Source organism: Pangasianodon hypophthalmus, chromosome 9, assembly GCF_027358585.1.
Source record: "Pangasianodon hypophthalmus isolate fPanHyp1 chromosome 9, fPanHyp1.pri, whole genome shotgun sequence".
In the NCBI taxonomy this organism is placed as follows: domain Eukaryota; kingdom Metazoa; phylum Chordata; class Actinopteri; order Siluriformes; family Pangasiidae; genus Pangasianodon; species Pangasianodon hypophthalmus.
The window spans coordinates 16,251,369-16,267,743 of NC_069718.1; the positions used below are offsets into that span (position 1 = coordinate 16,251,369).

Below are 16,375 nucleotides of genomic sequence, written 5' to 3' on the forward strand. Positions count from 1 at the left end.
CAGTCAAAGGGCATTTAAATGGCTACAGTGTGCAGAAGTGTAGCTACAGTCTGCGGCACAGCACTGAAACACTTCGATTCGGCTTTAATTCACGTTTCAGCTCTGTAAATGACCTGGTTTACAGCTACGTGTTATATTTTCCAGCCGATCGCTCGTTTTGGATAATCAAAAACCTTAAGAGCAGTGTATATAACTGTATGGTTTGATCTTATGCGTAAAAATGAACGAGGAGGAAGAGGCTGTGCAGAAAACAAGGCTGTCGTTTGAAGATCTGTGTCGAGCTCTGAATATGGACGAGGAGGCGAGTAATGGGGCATGGAGGAGTTATGAAAATATCAGCAAAAATTACACTTTAGAGGTAAGATAGAGAGCTGTGTGCTGCTTCCTCGGGCCCGCTGCGCACCTCTCGCCGGTATGGGCATGCACCCTGGAGCTCATGTGTCTCTGTGTACATTTCAGTGCATCTACAGGGTTCATAACCAAACAAAGCGCCGTGTTTGTATGGGTGTGTGTGTGTGTGTGTGTGTGTGTTTATTAGTTGATTTGGCGCAAGGGACTGGATTTAGATCTCACAGTTCCCACAGGCCTTATCTCTCACAGCACACTGAGCTCAGAGCTCATCTGCCTTTCACATGAATTACTACTGAAACTGAAAACAGTCAAATTCTACAAATCCACTGAACTTTGGAAGCACAATTCAAATGAATGACCTTACAGTAGTTTATTTTAGGCATCTTATTTTGAGCCAACATTACATTTATTACATTTATTTGATCTATTTGTCCTAAATTATTTTATTAGTTAATTATAGTATTATTTTAAATGTATTTCAGCAACATTTTTATCTACATTTGAGCTAAAATTTTATATAAATTATGCACAAGGTATTAAGATACATGATTAATTACTGTTTAAATGATTAATTAACCCCTAAATTTCCAGGACCCATCTGTGGGTCCTACCTACACACTCTTATTTACCTTTTATTGTTAGTTTCACTGTAGCTATCTAATAATTAATAGTAGTTACTGATTAATAATCTGTATTATTATTATTATTATTATTATTATTATTATTATTATTATTGTTGTTGTTGTTGTTGTTGTTGTAGGCTATTTATATTATTGGTAATGTATTTATTCTTCACTTATTCTCTCACTGCATTTTATAACAGGAGACTAAAGCTCCTTTATAGTCTTATGTTTTTATGTCTCTATCTATTATTATTATTATTATTATTTTAATTTTCCATCTTCTTTCTCTCTCTCTCTCTCTCTCTCTCTCTCTCTCTTTCTGTCGGTCTGTCTCAGGGTAGTGACCTGCACTGGTTGGCATGTGCCCTGTACGTGGCCTGCAGGACGTCTGTGCCAACTGTTGGTAAAGGCACAGCTGAAGGCAACTATGTGTCCCTCACACGAATTCTCCGCTCTTCAGAACAGAGGTGTGTAAGCAATTTATATTTGACAGGGCAGCCTGTGTTTTACTGGTCAAGCGGGCCAGGGATCAGAGAAAATCACTATATCTAGTTTTCTATAGCTATACTTCATGCAGCAGTGCTATGCATTTAAGCATGATATCGGATCAGAGATTCTGAGAAGGGATTTATTTGCAGCATCAAGCTCACACAGAAGTTTTAATGTTTTCAATTGTGGGACACACACACACTTCTCACTTTCATTCACTTTCAGTAATTGCTTTATCTTGGTGAGGGATGTGGTTTGGCAAGTATAACATGTCATTCTTTAATTAATAAAAATTGTAAATGTTGACAAATTGCTGTCTTATAAGAGAAATAATACATTTCAGGACATTCTATTATTGGAAAATAATCAACTTTCCTATAACAGCAGATTCTTTCATGTTTTCTAAATTATAACAAAATATACAGTATAACAATTATACTGATAATGTATTGTTTTTGTAGTCTCTCAGGGTCAGAATAATAACACATTTTGAATGTGATCAAATATAATGTTTATTCAACTGAAATCATCAATATTATAATCCCTAATATTATACAGGTAGTGTATAGGTTACATAAATGTCAACAGCATACCAGACATGCACTCTGTAAACACTTTTTTCCATTTTTAAAATTGATTTTAGAAGAAATTAAAACTATAGCCTTTGTGAAGGCTCAACATCTCAAATTATTTTAGCAGCAAAAAACAGGTTTGTGCACTGTAAAAATTTCTGAATTGCCTATCATTTGTTACTTTCATCATTTGTATGATACTAAATAGTCTGTGTTTGACACTTCAAAAATGCAATTGTATGGTAATGCAACTAGCTTTAATCTTTAGAAGAAAAAACATGATGAAGTAATGGGAAAAGTTTGAAATGATGGTATTTTCAGTATTATTTCAATTTGTATATTAGGGAATGCACGTTTGAATGGATATCCTGTGATCTCCTCCCAGTCTGATAGAGTTTTTCAGTAAAATGAAGAAATGGCAGGATATGGCCAACCTGCCAAAGGAATTCCGGCAAAGCACAGAAAAGCTGGAGAGGAACTTCACTGTGACATCTGTCATTTTTAAGAAATACGTCCCCATATTCAGGGACATATTTAAACCCCCATCTGAAGAACCACCTAGAACACACAGAAGCAGGAAACAAAAGTAAGTCATTAGTGAAAACATTGTTTTTACTGTACTCAGCTATTGTATACATTGTGTATGAGGACCTAATGCGTAACTTTTATTGACATTACCCTGGAAATGTCAAAGGTCGCTTGTGTAGTAGCTAATAATTACTTTTACTGTGTTTTTTTTTTTCATGTGAAGGTGAGATGCAAGGTTTACAGAGGTCTACTTCTGTTATATTATCACGAAAATAAACTCTTTCTGATATAAAATATAAAATTACCTAAGGATCTGACACCATGTGTTGTAAATGAAGTTTACAACATTACAACATTTGGTCCTGTCTTGTCTGTGTGCCAAGCTGTAAACCTTCTACAACCTTACACTTGTTGTCTTATAAGAAGCTTAAGCACTGTAAGACATTTCAACTCGGTTAAACTTAGGTATGAAAGAAGTCACCTGCTGCCTTAATCTTAGAAATCACCAAAAAAGACAGGTCAAGACAGTGACTCAAAGTCAAGACAATGGATTACTTTGTTTAATTTTTGAAAACTTTTTAACTTGACTTCAATATCCAAAACTTCTCTTGACAATTGGAGTTAAAGAGAAGAAATAAGTTCACATAGCTTAATGGGGCTATCATGTTTAACAGTGAGCTAATTGTTGTTTCCTGTGTCCTCAGACGACATCCCTGCACCGTGGCTGAGCTCTTCCAATTCTGCTGGGTCCTGTTTGTGCATGCAAAAGGTAAGAAACATGACTCCGCTCATACAGGCATTTTAGGTCGTTTTCACACTTTCTTTTTTGCATTTGGCCCAAGTAATTCTGGCTGCAGAACCTAAAGTCCAGGGAGAGGATCGGACCTGATCCAGCTCCTGCTATCTGGGCAGAGCATAGACACAACTCTGTGTGTTTTAGGCTGGATAAGTGTGTATAGCTTCCCATGTGTTAGGGTTAGTAGTAAGTGGTTAGTGTTAGGATTATAGGAGGAGTTGGATCAGGGCCAGCTCCATTCCCTGGAATTTTGGTTCTTCAGCTAGGATCTTGTTTGCCCTGAGAGGTTCGGTTTTCTCTTTTGTGGTGCGAGTGTTTACACTAAGAGCATTGTAGAAAATGTCAGCCTGAATGGCTAAAAATCTTCCTATACAAGAACAGCTCCTCATTTGCAGTATTCCTGCATGATTACCTGCCATGCATCCAAAAGTGCTCTTTTTGTTGCTTGAGTGTCAGTACCCAAGGAAATTAATTAAAAAAATTTAAATTAAAGGATGAACCTAGTGTTTACCATTTTGGAAACCTGCATGTACAAAATTGATAATTGCACAGAATTGTGCAATCAGTCCAAGGTTCTGAATGAATTCTTCAATGTGAAAGCAAACCAGTGGTTATGAGCCCCTCCCCAAATGAGCCCAGAGCTGTCCCAATTATTATGATCTAGTATGAAAGCACTTTTTAAAAAAAAAAAAAAACCCTCTAAAATACTTTGGTAATATTGCATTAAAAATACTGCATGTTTCTACTGTACTGTTATGGTGAGAGTCATAAAACTGAAATAGGTTTCATTTCAGAGGAGCCTTCACTTTTAGCATTCTGACTTGGTTAGCGTGTGGAGGTTTGTGTATGTAGGATGGCACATGAAGCCCAAATGAAGCCAGAGAAAATAGGCAGAATGCAAAGCTTGATTAAAAGTACAAGAATGCATTTATCTGAGGCGGGAAGAGAGAAAGTCACAGTTGTGATGAAGGAGAAGAAAGAGGAAAATGGTGTGAGCTGAGGGCACAGGGCAAGAGAGTTTATTGAATATGTTCCTAGGTAAAGTCTCTCAAAGAGCGAAGGGTCATTAGCCATGGAGTAGGTAGCGCATATTCCTATTGGCTAACGTGCAAAAGACTTGGTCATGTGATCACCAATCATTATTAGGGCCTGTGCTGGCTTGTCTGCATCAGCTAGAAGCCACAGGGGACTCGCGCACACACACACATACACACACATGCACGAACACACACAGGCTGACCCACTGCATTAATTTTGTGCGACCTCCTTTGAAACAGACCACTTTACCATGTGTTTGCACAACCACTGGGTAAAATGAGCTCAGGAGAATTGTGTAAGTGCTTGAGAGATATTTTTTGTTGTGTATCTGTAATGATTATTTTGAATCATTACAGTGTGGCTATATAAGGCTTCTATGAACTGATCTGCTAGCATACACTCAGTAGTGAATGCATTGATAGTTTAATCCCTTAAACCTTTAAACTCTTGCCTTATTACTCAGGTCATCTTATCAAGTAACTACTAGGAATGATATAGTATCTACAGTGAAATTAATAGAAAATATATGTAGTTATAAGATGAGGAATGTAAGTGTGGACATACAGTCTGGTCCTCTAGGGTTTAAGAAATTAAAATTGTTCTAAGTTATCTAAATGCATTGCTGTGTTGAGTTATAAAACCATACGATATTTTAAGCATAAAAAATAGCATGGAGCATGACATTAGAGAACAATAGATTTTGACAGCTGCAGAGAGAACAGCAGGGGGAAGAAAGTAAGCGTACTGACTGAGACAATCATTTTCGGGCATGTGCAGCATGCACTGCTTATCATAGCAACCAGTGCGGATGACAAGTCAGGACTTGTCTGCATTTTAAGTAGCCAATGGTCTCTACAGGACCAGTGGGATGGTCTCTATTTCCCCCCTATTTTCCTCTATCCGTCTTTAGTTTAAATCTCCCTCATTCTGCTGTTGTCATTTGTAGAAATCATTCTTGTTGAAGCTTTACAGTGCAGCTTTTTGCTTTATTTGAAGACTGCACTGAGGATCTTGTAAGTACATGTTGCAGAACGTGATGTGTGTTTGAACTTGTATGTTAATGACGCGTTAATAAAAACTTTTGCATTTTCTAGAGGTTTCATCTGACATCAGTAATATTACTAGTAATATTAATGTTACTTTGGTACTGTAATGTCGAGTTTATTTATAACACAAGGCCTGTTTGAATTTAGTAGCTGATAAGGGGAACAGGTTTTCTTAAATAGTTTTATGTTGAAGTGTTTAAAGCATGTTTCTGTATTGATATTATAATTTCTCTACTTCATAACTGGTGATAGAGTCTGTGGAGTGTGTCCAGCTGAGGGAGGGTGGGTTGGTGGTGTCATCGTCTAAATATTCATCATTATTTATTGCCAAGACCATGGGGATTGTTGTCTGGGCTCTTGTGTGTGCCGGTTCCTCTGGAAATCAATTAAACAGGAAGAAATAAATCTACACACCACCGCCGAGCAAAGCAGCCTCTCTCCTGCAGACTTTTCCTGTTATGCAAGGCTCCTGTCTGGATGATATACAGTGTGTCTGTGTGTGATATTGCCGTTTTAAAGTGTGTTTCAGCTCAGGTTGTCAGTGTTTGATTTGTGGATAAGTACAGCAGAGCTGGATAGTGTTTGGTTGCATTGTGCTATTCCTAACCTCACCCAGGTCAAATGTTATGCTTGCAGACTACTCGTATTCTTCTAAACCTTCTATATCATAATCATTTTGTCTTAAGTAATTTCACAGACATAGTTAGTTAGTTAGACTCCTGTTTCTGTCCTGTTGCTCCCTGTAGGAAACTTCCCAATGATCAGTGATGACCTTGTGAACTCCTATCACCTGTTGCTGTGTGCACTTGACCTGGTTTACTCCAACTCTCTGTTGTGCTCCAGCCGCAAAGATCTGCTCAACCCCACCTTCAAAGGTACAGGTGCATGCCTGCACACACCACACACTTTATCAGAGAGAGACACAGCATGAAATTACATCTGCCATATCAGCTTTGTACCTCACAACTGCGTCCCTCTCTATCTGTGTGTGTGTGTGTGTGTGTGTGTGTGTGTGTGCAGGACTTTCAGAAGAATTTAACAGTAAGGACTATAAACCAGGCTCCGGTCCACTCTGCTTCATAGAGCAGCTGTGTGAACTGCATCATGGTGTGGTACTCGATGCTAAAGGGGTGAAGGAACACTTCTGGAAGCCCTTCATCAAGAAGCTATTTGAACGCAAGGTGAGAAATCAAGATCACATCCTGATCTGATATGCATTAAGAATATGATGATAACCTATTATAGTATGCACTGAAAAATTATAGTATAAACTGAAAATCTGAAATTGTTACTGTATGTATTTAACACTATGCTATACTTAATAGATAATACCAGCACAAAACATTATCACCTTGACGTATGCTTCAAAAAAATTTTAAAAACGGGGTATCTACTCTTCAAACTAACTGACTAACAGTATTTTATAACATCTGAAGACTTCTTGTATGCAGGACTTTCAGTCAGTCATCATTTATAGTTAAATCAAGGCTGTTGTTTCTGTCATTTTTAATTCTTATCTTGTTTGTGTTTACTAATAATACGTTCTTAAAGCACTGAGAATTCTTGTTTTAAGTCCCCACTTGTCATCTTAACTTTAGAGAAGTGTATTCATCTACTTTATATAGGAACATAAATCCAGTATTGCATTTTACAAGATGCATGCAGTGCTTATGAATGGGTTATAAAGCCCAGTGTACACTGTGACAGATACTGTACTGAAAACTGTGATACTGGTTTGTACAGTCATACCATGAAGTTTCTGTAACCTTTCACAGCTAATGCTTATTTTTCTTATTTATATTTCTCACATACTTACAGATTTTGAAGGGAAAAGAAGAGACACTGACTGGATTCCTGGATCCTGTTAATTTTGGAGATAGTCTGTAAGTGTTTGAAGTTACAGGATTAAAGCTAATAAAGCTAAATAATAATCAGACATAACTGCTGCAGTATATGCTGTATGCAAGGAATGTAACACAATGCCACTATCTGTATCTGTATCTAAATCTGTTTGGAGCTCCAAATATTTGTGTATGTATCTGTATTCACACTTAAACTTAAGTGTGTTTGGCCTAAACTGTAAGGGTTCTTTCTTTCTTTCTTATCTAATAAAGTATTCATATTTGCTTACGTCCCTACTGTATGAACATGACACAGTCATTTGTATTAACTGGGTGTGTCTGTGTTTGTGTGTCTCAGTGCATCTCTGAACCGGGCATATGAGGAGCATGTTCTGTCATCAGGTGCTCTAGATGAGAGGATATTTCTGGGTGACGGAGCGAGAGAGGACATTGGTACACCAGGACCATATCTGTGTGAGGGGACAGAGAACCAGGACCGGCCTTCCAGCATTCTGCACAAATCTCTCACTGTGAGACAACTGCACTTAAATTACACAAATACTCACACATCCCTATGTACACACACTACTCTTTTTAAAAATAGCATGAAAACCTCTTTCAAGATCATTTAGAGTAACTGTCCTTAACTGTCATTTAACCTTTCACTGTTTTATATAAGAGGAAATTTTAACTGCTGCTTTTGACACTGTAATTGCAGTAGCCTTATAAAGTCCATCAACAAGAGCTGATTTTATTTGAAAAATGTGACAAACAAAAATATGATCAGTTTCTTTATATACATTACATCATTGACCACTGAAATATAATAAATAACACTAACTTTGTTATTATGTACTCAACATGTTAGGGATGCATATTTGAGTCAAAATTTGAGTCATGTTAGTCACTGAGAGATAATAAATAAAAAAATAAATAAAACTGTTTGAAATAATATAGGAAATATTATTTATGGAAATAAAAGGAAATATAAGCATGAACAGGCATGAACTGACGAAATAAATGCTGATCTATTGGCAGATTCATATGTTTGAACCATATTGTATGTGTTCTCTTTAAGATAAATGATACATCTACTTGAGTTCTTTTAAAATGACTCCCTCACAGGCATCAGCTCTGAAAGTGTCCACTCCACTGACGGGGAGGACGTACTTACAGGAGACTGCTTTTGGCACTCCAGTGTCCACAGCAATGGAAGGCATCACACGTCTACACAGTCTCCTGGCAGGACTCAAACACAGGCCGAGCCTGAGACTGAGAGACATGCTGAAGTATTAAACACAACACACACACATTTACCCTCTCTATTGTACATCATTAACTCTTATATTCTGTTTGTGTCCTGTGAGATGAACATGCTCTATTGCTAATTAGTGAACAGGAGTGAACATGGGAGTTAGAGTAGCAAACAGGAACTGCAGTATTGGTCTGCCAAATATTTATTTTTACAAACAAGAGTACAGCCTTGATAGCATTAAAAGAGTCCTGTTATTGTCATACCAAAAAAAAAAAAAAAAAAAACTGGATTAGTTGTTTTAACAGTTTCAAACTTGGAATTTAATGAAAATTCTTGTATGAGGCACATGTCTTGTCAAAGTACTGGAATTTAGAGTACATTTTTTATTTGTAAAACCTAGGGCCTGTGCAAGGAACCCCAGTGAAGCTATAGCGTCGAGACTGAGGGAGATGTCTGAGGTGTTCCTCCAGAGCTATGAAGCCAAGGGAGAGGAAAACAGAGGCCTGGCAAGAGGTTTGAAACTCCACCATGTTACAACCATTCCACACCATTTTATGTTAGGTTTGGTGCATTTATCCATAACATTAACACACCTAAATATTAATTCTATATATATATTCATAAATTTGCAGATATTGCTGTGAAATACTTTTGCCTAGCTGAGGCGCTGTATTATAAGACACTGGAGGGCATCATTGACCAGGAGAAGAGGAGACTTGGTGACAGTGACCTCTCTGTGAGATTTCACTCATTCATATACTGTATATTTATTTTGTTGGTAATGCTTTACATGAACATTCCCGTAAGTAACAATATTTGCTGAATTAGTTAACATAAACACATGATGTGCTTCAGCATTAATAAACTATAAGCAATGTTAACAAAGTAACACAGTCAGTTAACACGTTAATTGACATTTGTTTAAATGCTAACAAAAATTCAACTGAATTGATGAATGTTTATTCAATCCACATGAAAATCCACATTAATTATAACACGGTTCTACATGTTGCTGAACATTGTGTGCAGGTGGAAATATTTAAATCTTGCTGTTGAAATTTTGCCAGTTAACAACCACAAACATGTTCCTTAAAGTACTGATTCATATCAGTCATTGTGGGCTTCATTTTACTCACTGATGAACAATGGTTAATCAGGTGTTCAATTCTTGGTTATTTGGTTTATTATTTAAAAAAATATATATATATATTATTTAAAAAAAGAGTGATAAAGGTTATGGTTTGTTTGTGTTACATATTGTTAGTTACAATTTTGTTAATGTTGTATGGTTTTCCTTGAGTCGCCTATGAAGCACACACTGAGTGGCAGTGTCTTCTCCAGTGTATTCTAGAGCAGGACATGTTCCACCGTTCTCTGATAGCCTGTTGTCTAGAGATTGTCATCTTCTCCTACCACCCACCTGGCGAGTTCCAGCAGGTTCTGCAGACCTTTGACATTCCCCCTTACCACTTTTATAAGGTGAGTCAATACAAACATACAGTAATATCTAATACAAGTTCAGAGTTATATATGTGAATATATTTATCTCACTCTTTCTCATTCTCTTCCGCTCGTCAGGTGATCGAGGTGCTGGTTCGGGCGGAAGAAGGTCTCGTCAGGGAGGTGGTGAAGCATCTGAACCATGTGGAGGAGCAGGTGCTGGAGAGCCTGGCCTGGAAAGAGAGTTCCCCACTCTGGGAGAGCATTAAAGGGGCCAATAACCGTGTGCCTTCCTGTCAGGAGGTGAGATTGAACACCTGTTTCTAACCATGCTTTGTTTAAGGAATTAATGGTAGTGATGCATGGAAATTAAAATTCCTGGCCCAAAACTGAAATTTGGGACAAACTGAGCTGAAAAACCAAAAGCTTTACAGCCAACAACTGTGCTGACAATAATTAAAAACAGTTAACATTAAATAAATGTATTGATCTAATTGTATTGCACTATGTTCTAGTAATCTACCATTGTGAATTACAGAAACAGCATTTGTCCCCATTTTTCACACTGTATGCAACAAAATAAAAAAAGAAGGAAACAAACAGCATTTTAAATCACTTTAAAATTTTCATTGCTAATAAAATTGTTTGTTAATTGTTAGATTTTACACTCCATTGCAGGCCCAGTGAAAGTTTTCTTCCAAAAATGGTCAAAAAGTGCCATTTTTGATCATTTTCAGGCAAAAATGTCCATGGCCAAAATTTCAGTGTACTGCTAATTATTAATATTGTCTTACCTTCATTTCACGTCTGATAACGTGAATTAAAATCATTTCTGTTTGTGGACATGCATGTTAGGTAATGCCTCCTCAATACTTGGAGGATGGAGTTGGCAACCTTCACAGCCCCAAAACTAATGAGCTCAGCACTAATACTTCAGGAACAGGAAAAGGTAAAGGCCTGCAGCACAAATGACTCACTAAAGACACTCAGTGCAATAGTGTAGTCTGTACTAGCCGAGTAAATGTTGAAACTGTGTCAGTCATTGAGTTTGTTACTCCTGTTCAATATGCTTTAATCCTGTTGCTCCCACCAGGAATGTCCTCCTCTTCCACAACTCTCCATGAGCGCTACAGTTCCCCGCCCACAGGTACAGCACGAAGGCGCCTCTTTGTGGACTCAGAGATGACCTCTGACCCTCCTGCATCAGCCCGGGTCAGCCAGCCCTCATTGGTCAGCACCATACCAGCAGGCCAAACTGTGGTCACTATGGCAACAGCGACTGTTACTGCTAACAACGGACAGACTGTCACAATACCTGTGCAAGGTTCAGTGAGCTATTCATTTGCTTTGGGTGGATTTTAGATACATAATTGTTCATAGATATAGTATTTAAGTACTGAACTAATAAGGTACTCTCATATATGCCAGTTTTAAGTACTGAGAGTATTTGTTGTTTCTGCAATATGTTTATTTTAATAGAGTAAAAATAATGGAGTACAAATAACCCTCTGTCTAATCGTCTAACTACTACCTGTAGTTAGTAGCTTAATAGGGCAGAGTATATTAAGTACTAAGTAATAAGTACCGTAGTAAGTAAAAAGAGAATTTTATATATAGTTTTCATTATGATGCATTCATGTAAGGTTTGTTTACCTATTGTTATTAACATAAAGTGTCCAATTACAAGCATAATTATTCTTTAGAGTGATAACACAAAATGTCCTCCTGTCTGCAGGGATAGCCAATGAGAATGGAGGCATCACATTTATCCCAGTGCAGGTGAGTGTGACGGGGCAGAGTGGACCGGGACTACAGCCTCTCACCGCCCAGGCTCTGACTGGCTCACTGAACACCCAACAGCTGACGACCACCATGCCTGCTGGCACTGCTCACACCAGCCCTATAGCCGGCAAGCACGCCAAGATGAGCCCTCAGCAGGGAACACCAAACAGAGCGCAGAGAACAGGCTCCCTCTCTCTGTTCTTCCGCAAGGTGAGCAAGGACGTCAATGTTGTATAAAGAATTTGTTGATAGTATATAACCTAATTACTCACTACACAACACAAACTGAGGTTTAAACTACTGCAAGTTATATACACTTACATCAGCCTTGTTTTCCTTTTTTAAAAATCACATTTCTGATGTCAGCTTGATTGTGTAGTAAACATTAAGTCCTGTTTTAGCTTCGTTTTAATGTAGGGACATACTACTAAAATTTAAATGAATACCAATGATAGAAGTTATTTTAATCCAGTATGAATTACGTTTGTAGTTTTTACAAATCTGAAGAAAAAAAAAAGATTCCAGATTTTATTTTCTTCTACATTCCTGTGACACTCAGTTTCCTCAGTAACAGCCTTGTTCCAATAGTGATCCAGCCTAGACCAGGGATAAATGCAAGTACAAGGTTTAATGAACACAGTGTTAATACTAAATGGTAAACATCCAAATAACAAGCATAACCACAAATAGGCAAAAGAGGCAGAGAAAACAAACCCAGGTTAGGCTAGACTATGTTAAACTACACTAAGCTAATAACGAGGCAAAAGGGAGCGAAAAAAATTGTAGGGTCAGAAGGTCAGATTGGAAAATGTGCCCGACATCAAATAATAATCCAGCACTTTGGACCAGTATCAATACTGAGTGTTTGTTCAGTGTATCCCAGATTCGCATGAGCCTCATGGTAATGTCATAACTGAATGTAGTAATACACACACCAGTGTACTATGTTGTCATTGTTTGAGCACTGTCCCTGTTGTGTAAACTAACACATCCTGGCTATCTGTAGTCATTTGTGTGGATTATGTTAGATTAGTTAAACTAGTCTTGCTTGAATAGTGCTTTACTGTCCCTATTACATGCGTAACTCAAAGTACATAATGACCTGTTCCTCCTGTCCTGTGTATCAGGTATATCACTTGGCCAGCGTGCGTCTCCGAGACCTGTGTGTGAAGCTGGACATCAGCACAGATCTGCGCAGGAAGATCTGGACCTGCTTCGAGTACTCACTGGTGCACTGCACTGAGCTCATGATGGATCGCCACATTGATCAACTGCTCATGTGTGCCATCTATGTCATGGCTAAGGTGCGAGAGAGAAAACAAACTGGAATCAAACAAAATAATGCAAATGTGTTTCCTTGCTACTTTGCTCTACACAGTCTGTTACTTGTGTGTTGAACAGGTGACTAAAGAGGATAAATCCTTCCAGAATATCATGAAGTGTTACAGATCTCAGCCTCAAGCCAGCAGCAGTGTAAGCACATCATCGCTGGACAACATACCATATGCTGTAAAGCCAATGTTGGTAATGATGACAAAGAGAATGATGATGATGATAATGTTGTTTCAGGTTTACAGGAGTGTTTTGATATCAGGAAGAAAGAGACGCCACTCGGGCATCAGTGAAAACAACAGACAGAACTCTCCGTCTGAGGGAGGGCCCGAACAAGGTACACACACAAACACATACACACACATTTTATCCATACAACCATCCATATATACACAACTTCATTCAGTTATTATCAATATACAAATAGTTACGTAATTAGAGACACAAAAGCATATTTGTAGGTCCTCCTTATGGCAAGTGTAACTGCAAATAAATAGATACAAATTGTGTGACGCAATTTAAGATAGTAGAAGCCATTTATAGATGTTTTATCATTTACAATTTAGCAAATAGGACAAAGAATGGTGTGAAAGAGTATTAAAAAATATACTATTTACAAGGATCATCACAAGGTAATTTCATATTGTTACTCTCAAGTTAAAGTAACCTCTATATATAATCTCTTTGATTTAAATTGTTATATTATATTATATTATATTAGAGTACTTTGAGTAAAATACTTAAATGTGTTATTCTGATCAATACATTCTGCTCTCCTAAACAAAGTTGCTCATCCTTGCTCATCCAACCTGAAAGAAAATGTGAGATTAAGAGTGCATTGCTTCTCTTCCGCAGCAGCAGCGAGTGGTAACAGCAGTCCCGTGTCAATGCGCTCCAGTAGCACACTGCCTGTTCCTCAACCCAGCAGTGCTTCCTCTACACCCACTCGCACACCCGGCACATTGCCAGAGCAGGAGGAGGAGGATCGGGGGGACCTCATTTGTTTCTACAACCATGTCTATATCAAACAGATCAAACAGTTTGCCCTGCGCTACTCCTCCAGCTTGCCTAAAGCAGGGGTGGGAGATGCTTTTCTTTTGTTTTGTATGATTCTATGAGACATTTTTCATTACTCTTGAAAATCATTAAGAACAAGACAGTTCTTTTTAACATCCCTTCAAAAAGTAGTCTAATTCTCTATGTGTTTTTTGATGTGTGTAGGCAGAGACACCACCTCTGTGTCCATATCCTTTGCTCCGGATTGGGTCACCACGCAGAGTTCTCCTTTCTCACAACCACTCCATCTACATCTCTCCCCATAAGAATGACAGTCCACTCACCCCCAGAGACAAGATCTTCTACTACATCAGCTCAAGTCCCTCAAATGTAAAGCAGCACACTGACACACAAAAACACACAATAATGCAAACCCCTTTCTCATCCTCTATGTCTGTGTGATTTCTGTAACATTCACATGTACTTTTACCTACTCAAAGTTAATCCTGCTCTGATTTTCTCTCAGCGACTGCGGGAGATTAACAGTATGCTCCGTACTGGAGAGACGCCCACTAAGAAGCGCAGCATGGCTCTGGAGGAAGAGCAGCAGTCTCCTGCTAAGAGGCTGTGCCAGGAGAACCACAGCGCTCTCTTCCGCCGCCTGCAGGATGTCGCCAACGACCGCAACAACTCCCATTAATGCAGACAACTTCAAAAAACACATGTCTACAAATAAATTTCAGGAAATGTCCAATGCAAGAAAGTGCACTGGACGTGAACACATAAAGAACAGCCAGGCCCATACGCCAACACCTGAGGAGAAACATGGAACACACACCCACATAGTGCAAAAAACTCACATTTAACCAATAGCTTCTTCTGCACTGAGAGATTTCTGCTTCAAAATACAGCCAGATCATGTTTTGTCCATATTAATGTACCAATTAACAGCTCTTTTTTTATACCATTTACAAAGTACACAAATGCCATGTAGGTATTTATAATTCAATACCTTTTGAATATAAGTAAATACCAATATTATATGCTTTAGATAAGTTTCATACACGTCAGAAAAAGGATTATATACCTAACAATGGATTTGTGAGCAAATCTTGCCTTGCGTTTGACATTGTACTGGCTTTTAAAAAAAAACTATTTTCATAAAAGAAAAGTTTGTAATGTATAGTGACAATAGTTCCTGGTTTCTTAATTCATTAAGAAATTATTGTGAACGCTTTTATATGCTGAATCATGTTTTTCTGTGTGTATTTGTGATTTATATAGCTAATATATTTATGCTATTTTTCTAACTTTAGTTAGAGAGATATCAGTTAGAGACAACTGACCTGTTAATAGTAAACACATTTTAAAGTAATATTTATTATTCTTCTCTCCTGCATGTACATGATAACTGTGTAAAACAAAATATTCTGTCCTCTTAGCATTTGTTTTCTTACATTTATTTGTTGTTTGCTCGTTCTCAAATGTGGCATCATTACAATCCATGTGTTTCATGTTAAAGAGCAGTCCCATTTCGAGTAAGTGCCTTTTCTATTTTTGACTTTCATGGACTTTGTATGTACAGCTAACATAGAGCTGATGTTAGTTTGCTCACCTGTCATTTAATAAATTAAAGAAATTGCACTGACTCATGAAGGTGCTCCAAATTTGCAAACTGCATTATGGGATGTGTAAGATCCTATCACAAATGTGTGAACTGTAATACAGGATAACCAAGTCCTCGGTTGTGTGCTTCACCACTAGATGGGGTCCTGTTCTTCACTGCTGGGTCACTGCTTCAGCGGATGTACATGCAAATGTAGTAGATCATTTCATTTTGGCACAGTGTTGAAAAGCACTGGTGCATGGGGTTTCAGGAGATTAAGCTGCAGGGAGAAATCCCTGACAGGGTTAGAGTACACAACAAACCTACAGCAGTGGTCAGAGACTAGAGCATGATTTACTCTGTGTATGTAGGCAAATCCATACAGATGCATCAATCATTTCACTCAAGTATAACTAATGATATAGAGGAATGTTTATATTATTAGTAATATTGACAAGTACAGTTAGGAGTATCAACCTGTTTATAATAAATCAATACGGCAATAAATAAATTTCTTTAGCAACATTACTTATATACATTGCTACACAATACACTGCTAATAATAGTTGTGTAGTGCTTATTTAAGGAGGTATAGTATTTTGGTGTAAGTTGCCATATTGATAAAACATACAGTAATGGAATACTGAATATTTAATTATTTTCTGTCACTGCTGAAGCAG

The 16,375-nt window shown here is 37.8% G+C and overlaps 1 protein-coding gene across 3 annotated transcripts; it reads left to right on the top strand.

Annotated features, from left to right (window-relative positions):
• Positions 1-15,737, top strand: rbl2 (retinoblastoma-like 2 (p130)). 3 transcript variants are annotated; one of them, XM_026919592.3, is made up of 22 exons: positions 1-358; positions 1,311-1,441; positions 2,421-2,621; positions 3,268-3,332; positions 6,190-6,318; positions 6,464-6,624; positions 7,262-7,326; positions 7,643-7,814; positions 8,410-8,573; positions 8,940-9,052; positions 9,172-9,275; positions 9,881-10,018; positions 10,118-10,282; positions 10,835-10,928; positions 11,073-11,303; positions 11,715-11,971; positions 12,889-13,065; positions 13,163-13,234; positions 13,331-13,430; positions 13,949-14,172; positions 14,315-14,479; positions 14,616-15,737. In XM_026919592.3, the coding sequence occupies exons 1-22, from the start codon at positions 221-223 to the stop codon at positions 14,787-14,789; spliced, it is 3,240 nt and encodes a 1,079-aa protein (XP_026775393.3). In that variant the 5' UTR covers positions 1-220; the 3' UTR covers positions 14,790-15,737. The 3 variants fall into 3 exon arrangements, with proteins under 3 accessions (XP_026775393.3, XP_026775394.3, XP_034163470.2); XM_026919593.3 differs by having other exon boundaries at positions 13,952-14,172; XM_034307579.2 differs by lacking the exons at positions 1-358; positions 1,311-1,441; positions 2,421-2,621; positions 3,268-3,332 and adding an exon at positions 4,698-5,410.
• The last annotated feature ends 638 nt before the right edge of the window (positions 15,738-16,375 follow it).

Coding starts and splice junctions, on each gene's coding strand:
- rbl2 (XM_026919592.3), top strand. CDS start 221: ATGAACGAGGAGGAAGAGGCTGTGCAGAAAACAAGGCTGTCGTTTGAA. Junction 3,333..6,189: donor CCTGTTTGTGCATGCAAAAG/GTAAGAAACATG, acceptor TGCTCCCTGTAG/GAAACTTCCCAATGATCAGT. Junction 13,066..13,162: donor CCATCTATGTCATGGCTAAG/GTGCGAGAGAGA, acceptor TGTGTTGAACAG/GTGACTAAAGAGGATAAATC.